Here is a 7,019-nt window from a genome sequence, read left to right as displayed (position 1 = left end):
TTATAGATCAGCTACTTACTTGAAAGTTGTCTGTGTCATATACTATATCTTTTATTTAAATAATTCCCACTATACATATTAGTATTTTCTACATTTGATGTTTGGCAAGACAATAACAATTCCCTCCCATGAGGATTCACTACAGTTCATAAAAATCTTTTATTTCTCTTCCTTTTTATTGTAGGAAATGTGAAAGAATGGGTTGGATAGAAGATTCAAACTTCAACACTACTAAGGAAGACATAAGCATTACACATAATGTCAAACCTTTGACAAATTTTCTTACAAAAATGTCTCTAACTATCTATTTTTTGTACATTTTGAGTCCTACAAATAAATTGACTACCATAAATTATAGTCTGTGAAACTGCTACTATTTCTTTTAAGTTTGCATGCTAACAAAACTTATACTTAATAATATTACTGATAAAATAGATAAAGCATTCCTCTATATGGTTCTTCATTATTAAATACTTTGAGATAGTCATTAGTTGTTCATCTCTGAAATTACTGTTAAGATTCAATGTAGACATTAGAAATTTAAGTTAATGGTCTAAAATTTTATTTATATAAATGATTTTTCAAAATTATACATGAAGTATTCCTATTAGAATTTCATTTTATTTGATCATGAATTAGTATTTTAGGAATAGTTATGGGTATATGATTTCTTAAATCTATGGTTGTCTTTTTCTTGTGACGACTTTGCTGCTTGACCATTAGAGTAATTTACAAATATCAACAACAAACGTGAAGATTGGGAATATTGATACATGCTTCTACTACTCGATTATTCTTAAATGTTAAACTTTTAGATTGATAATATTGATACACACTTCTCCCGCAACATCATTCTTAAATGTAGTCTGAAATTTTAAATTATCTTCATTATTGAAAAGAGTTTTATTTTTGTAAATGATACAAGCCATAGTTAATGTTTGTAAGTATAGTTTTTCTGTATACAATGAAATACACAACATAACATTAAGCTAGCTCACGTTTTTATCTCAGCTTGCACTAATAGAGTTGTATTGAATAATGGAAAATCCTAAACTAGAATAGTTTGAACAGTTTTGTTAGCACAAGTGATAATTAATATCAAAGGTATGGTAATATGACATAGTATCATGTGTTCAATGATACCACATGCTTAGAGGATTTAGATAGATATAGAGTATCAATCTATGCTTATTCATCGTAATTGATGTTTCCATATATGATTATCTCTCATTCTGATTATCAAGTTAAAAGGGAGTGTTAATCCTAAATGACTCTAATAACATAATGCTCTGGACTCGTGATCATACATATCTAGCAAAGCATTCATATCCTTTGTAAAGGATTTAGCCTATTATATACCTTAACGTATCTTTTAAATCTACATCCTTCTTGGAGCATTTGTTGTTGTTCTAAATGATATATTCATTGTTAGTATATTTATTAACTAAATTTTTTATACATGAGACCAAATGAAACTAATCCAAACCAAAAAGAGAAGGAAGGTTATTCATCCTTCTACCGAAAAATATAGATTATACATGGCTTCCATGGCTTATATGGCTGTACAAGACCTAGGACCAACACTAAAATTGAAAAGTCACTCAAAATAACAACTAAGAATTTCACCAAATTTGTTTTGAAAATGTGAATGTTTCCTTCCATTCTTCTTTGGTTCGACCATACACCCATTTTTATATAGTTTTTTTTGTTGGTTATAACTTCCAAACCACCTTTTGAACCATCTCCTTACATTCTTTTAAATCATTATGCAACGTTGACAATATTTATGCACTTTATGCAGTTTTCACATTACAGCTTTGACAAGTGTAAGTCCAAATTTGACAAATATTTGCATGGATGCTTGAATAACCCTAAAATGGACTTAAATAGACATTTTACATCAACTTAATATTTTGCAAGGCATTCTTTCATATTTTTACCTTCTTGACCAATTTGAGACCTCCTGCACAATTTTGACACTTATTACAAGTGGCTTCTCTAGGCTTTACATTTCAAATTATGGACTCAAACACATTATAAATGTCTTAATTTTTTTAATATATGATATAAGGACTCTTAACCTCCTTTTGCACTTGCACTTTAGGTGCTTCTGCACCATACTCCCGATTTTGAAAAAATTCCATGTCCCATGGAAATGCCTTTGTGAATAATCTCCGAACAAGCTTTGCTCCATGCTTCTGCTACACACTCTGATGTTGTAACTGACTCCATCTCTTGCAATGTTGTGTAACAAAAAAAATCCAACACGAACCATCCATCTTACCCAATAGCATACTCAGCCAGGTGATGCATTTCCCACTCTCGCTCAGTGGTTGCTTGGTCAGGACAAAACTTACTTGCTTTCCTACAAACTTTTTAGGAACTTCTTTCCTTCTTGCAACTAGATGAGTTGAGTTCTTTCCTCACAATATCTGTCTACCCAGATCTTTCCATGGCTCTGATACCAATTTGATGTGAATATAATTTCAGTAAAATCCAAATCTACATATCACTGACATAAAATATTCAACATAGAGGTATTTTATGAGGTTAAACACAACCAAGCTTAATATTCTCTCATTCCCATAACCTAGTTTCTATTTCGGGTTCCATTATTCATAACATTTATTCCAAAAACTTTCTTGCCAAACCCTTTTTAAGAATTATTTAAAATTACTCCCTCTAAATCATATCCAAAGATGAGGCCAATCAAACAACCCAATTATAATTTATGACCTCCCTATAAGGACACAATTTTACTATAAAAATGCAGAAGTAAAACTCAAAACCTTGCCTTGGGAATCTGATATCTTTCTCAAAAAAATTCCAAATGAAACCAAACCAATTTAAAAATGACCAATTTTGAGTCTAGTTTTCAAATCTATGAGCCATTAATTTTTCCAATCTATAAACCATTACATGCATACAAATCTATGCCTGCAACTGCATTGAAGATATAGAAAAACCAGTTTTCCCAAAAACATTCATAACTTCCATAAATATGATTGAAAATGACTTGAAATGAAATTAGATTCAAATATTTATCCAATGAATCTATTTAAAGGTCATAACTATTCCATATGTGTCAGTACCAAGTGCTACAACATGATTGCTGTCAAAAAATCTGAAATCTATAAATAACCACTTTCACTAAAATATGCATAACTTATTCAAAACCAAATAGAACTAATCCAAACCAAAAAGAGAACGAAGGTTATTCATCCTTCCATCAAAAAATATAGATTATACATGGTTTATAGGATGTACATGGCCATACAAGACCTGGAACCAACACTAAAACTGAAAAGTCACTCAAAATAACAACTCAGAATTTCACCAAATTTGCTTCAAATGTCAATGTTTCCTTCCATTCTTCTTTGGTTCAACCGTACATAAATTTTTACAGTCTTTGTGGTTGGTTATAAATTATAAACCACATTTTAAGCCATCTCCTTACATTCTTTTAAATCATTATGCAATTTGACAATATTTATGCACTTTATCCATTTTTCACATTGCAAGTTGTACAAGTGTAGGTCCAAATATGACAAATATTTGCATGAACACTTGAATAACCGTACAATAGACTTAAATGGACATTTTAAATCAATGTAATCATTTATAAGGCATTCTTTCATATTTTTACCTTCTTGACGAATTTGAAATTTTGACACTTATTACAAATGGCTTTTCTAGCCTTTACATTTCAACTTATGGACTCAAACACATTATAAATGTCCTAAAAAAATTTTAATATATGACATAAGAATGCTTAACCTCCTTGTGCTCTTGTACTTTAGGTGCTCCTGCACCAACAACATACTCTTTGGTTTTTGTAGGGCCGATGTACGAAGAGTTTTCTCCTTTCTTAGGACATGTCTCTTCGGTGCCTTATATGTATGAGATAAGGATGTGGATAAAGGAAATAGGAGTACAAAGAAGTATGTTCCCTTAGCAGTCTCTGCCTCATTTGAATTAGTAGAAAAATATATATTATTACAGAATTATTATCTCAGCAAGAAGGACTAATATTTCATCTGCAATTGATCAAGACCAGCTATATTATTAAATTTTACTTTTAGGTGACAATCATTACAATGAATGGTTGGCTACAAGGAAAGCACACTGTCATTAATTATGAGGGTATTTTGACTGGTCCAAAAAGTGGTGATAAAAATGGGAGAGCTTTATGCCTAAATTGCAATGCTGACTTTCATAAGATTCAGTGGTGTTATGAATGGAGTAGAAAGTACCAATGATAATTATGGTTCATTGTAGAAGGTTACCATTATGTGGCATTATTTCTTGGAGCTTTTTTATTTAGATTTTTGTCATTCTATTTCCATAGCTTACAGGTTTTTGGGTGCTCTTTCTAGTGTGTTTAGCCTTTAATGGATCCCAGCTGGTTTTATATCAGATATCTCTGAGGATTTTATTTAGGACCTAGGTGAGAGTGCGGAAATTGTGGTAACCCTGTTAATATCAAGCTGAGTTTCATTGAAAACTATGAAGAGGCTGCATGAACCAACTTGAAAGAGGGTGGCTTGGTGTCATTTATGCAATGTATTGAGGGTTATGACAAAGCAGTCTCCATGTACAATTTGTTTTGAGGGTTATGACAAAGCGGTCTCCATGTACAATTTGTTAAGTGTTAAAATAATATATAGGTGATGCTGAATGGGATCTTGTTTGAGATCAACGAAGAGGTCATGATCAAGGTCAGTCGTTTAATCAATCAATATTTAGTTGGCCAAATCATTTCATGTGAAGTGGCTATGTTTGGTTTCTTGGTCAGGTTTTCATTTGGTGTTGTGTTGTTTCTGCTTCCTCTAGTTTCCTCACATGGTGCTCACTTTTTTCTATTTCATCTTGTTTCTCCATCTCGAATCTTCTGTTAATATGTTGAATATTTCATGTTTACATATCTGGATATCTATATCGTTCAATTATATTATGATACATTAGTCATATAACCTTACATATAAGAACAAATATCTTTCAAAATTCAAATTTTAATATATGTTTAATAATATATTTAACGTTTACCTTTATTACAAAATGCTATAAGATAATCATCTAATGAGGTGGAAACCAATCCGATTGTAACAAGCTGCTCAAAATTAACTATTGTTACTGTTACCCTCATTTAATAAAAGCTCACAAATAATTATTTTACCCGACCCGATTCAATGCTGCTCGTACAAATATTAAAATTGTTAATGGTGACAATATTTAATAAGGTTCCGCCGATTTAATATTAATGAAAGTAATTTCCTTGCCACCCAACCTATTTAAACCCGCCAATCTACAGAAGGAGCACAACGATTCAATCTCATAGTTGCTGGCAATGGCGATCAAAAAGCAATCTTCACTCCTGGCACTCTCCATTCTCCTTATTTGTTTCCTCTGCTCTCCCGGCTGCAAATGTAGAAGAATAATAAAGGAAAAGTATTACATGGTTGGAGGGAACACATTTCTTATTGAAGATTGGACGGATTTCAATGCCTCGGCTGGTAGACCAAGCGAGGAACTGTCGTTCCAAGAAGAAAAGAGAGGACGAGCAGATCTACTAATTACTCATCTCAATGTAGCCTCCAATTCAAGTTGGAGGGATGTGTTGATACAAGGGCTTCAAAGGGATAAATATCTTGTTAATCGCATTCTTACCAGTTTTACTCTAAGCAGCACCAATAATGCTACATCCTCAACTGCCTTCAGCACTCCTGTTACATCTGGGAAGGAAATAGAAGGCCCAGAATACACTGTAGAAGTTTCCATTGGAACACCAGCTCAGAAACAACTGATGGGAATTGACACGCTGAGTTCCCTGTCATGGATTCAATGCAACCCGTGCGAGGGCTGTGCTTCCAATGTGAAGTTCCCCATGTATGTCCCAAAGCAATCCTCCTCGTACAAATCAGTTGCTTGCAAGCTTTCCAAATGTCCACCTTTAGGATCTGATCCCAAGGACTTCCAATCAAAGTGCGACAAGTGGGGCATCTGCAAATACGTCGACACCAACGGTCTGGCCCAAGGATCAGAGGGTGATTACATCACAGAGACTCTGAAGGTGGGAGGCAATAGCTTCAACGAATTACACATGGGATGCGCCTATAGCTTTGCCCCAGCAAGGAAGTTTGCCACATCCGGGCATTTAGGGTTGGGAAGGGGTACACTTTCCCTTGTTTCTCAAAAGGCAGGTGGGCAGTTCTCCTACTGTCTTCCCAATTACCTGTCTGTAACTGCAAAAGGGTCGCTGAGTTTAGGGATTCCATCCTCTGTGAAAGTGTTCACACCCATGCTGAAAGAGCCCCAGTTCGCTTGAGTGCGTACATCTTGGGACTGGAAGGTGTTAGCGTGGGAGGCGAACGATTAAATGTTAACTTGCAGGTGCCTGGTGCTCTGCCAACAATAACGTATATTGACACTGCCGTGATGGCTACACAACTGGTGAAACCCGTGTACGATGCTCTGCGAAGTTCATTCGAGCAAAAGATGAGGACACATGCACCAGCTGTTAAGCCCGCCTCGCCATTTGGAGAGTTTCAACCTTGCTACCAGTTATCCAGCGTAACAGCTGTGAAAATCCCAACTATTACTCTTCATTTCAAATGCAACGCCAACCTCGATATCCCAGCTGTGGGAACTCTACTTCAAGTTGCCGAAGATGTTGTGTGCTTCCCCTTTTTACCCTCTGCAAATGATGCTGTCAACATCATTGGGAATGTTCAGCAACAGGGTATTACGGTGGCTTTCGACAATGCAAACAATAGGGTTGGCTTTGGCCCTGGTTCGTGCTGAGAATCCTTTAATACAATGTAATTGTTCTTGTCAACTTCGGTAAATAAACAATAGAGTACCGCGTCATTGTACTCATCAATTAAAGAGTCACTACATAAATTATATCATTACACTATAGTTTTAAGGCATATGTTTGGGACGAGATTTTACTTTTCTCTTAAATATTCATTTATAAATTTTCCTATATTTTGATTTAATTAATAAAAAAGAAATTATAA

At 34.3% G+C, this 7,019-nt stretch overlaps 1 protein-coding gene across 1 annotated transcript; it reads left to right on the top strand.

Annotated features, from left to right (window-relative positions):
- The first annotated feature begins 5,347 nt into the window (after positions 1-5,347).
- On the top strand, positions 5,348-6,801 carry LOC149535985 (aspartyl protease family protein 2-like). Its single transcript, XM_089806201.1, has 2 exons — positions 5,348-6,159; positions 6,252-6,801. Exons 1-2 carry the CDS (start codon positions 5,348-5,350, stop codon positions 6,799-6,801), a joined length of 1,362 nt encoding a protein of 453 aa, XP_089662327.1.
- Positions 6,802-7,019: the final 218 nt, after the last annotated feature.

This window comes from Cupressus sempervirens, chromosome 10 (genome assembly GCF_028749045.1).
Source record: "Cupressus sempervirens isolate cs-2001-9-10 chromosome 10, ASM2874904v1, whole genome shotgun sequence".
Taxonomy (NCBI): domain Eukaryota; kingdom Viridiplantae; phylum Streptophyta; class Pinopsida; order Cupressales; family Cupressaceae; genus Cupressus; species Cupressus sempervirens.
Note: the sequence above shows the minus strand (reverse complement) of the source record. Positions and strands in the feature narration are given on the sequence as shown.

What these genes read in the sequence shown, in the direction of transcription:
- LOC149535985 (XM_089806201.1), top strand. Translation starts at nt 5,348, where the DNA reads ATGGCGATCAAAAAGCAATCTTCACTCCTGGCACTCTCCATTCTCCTT. An exon ending in GCCACATCCGGGCATTTAGG is followed by an intron (nt 6,160 to 6,251) that starts GTTGGGAAGGGG and finishes TAACTGCAAAAG; the next exon opens with GGTCGCTGAGTTTAGGGATT.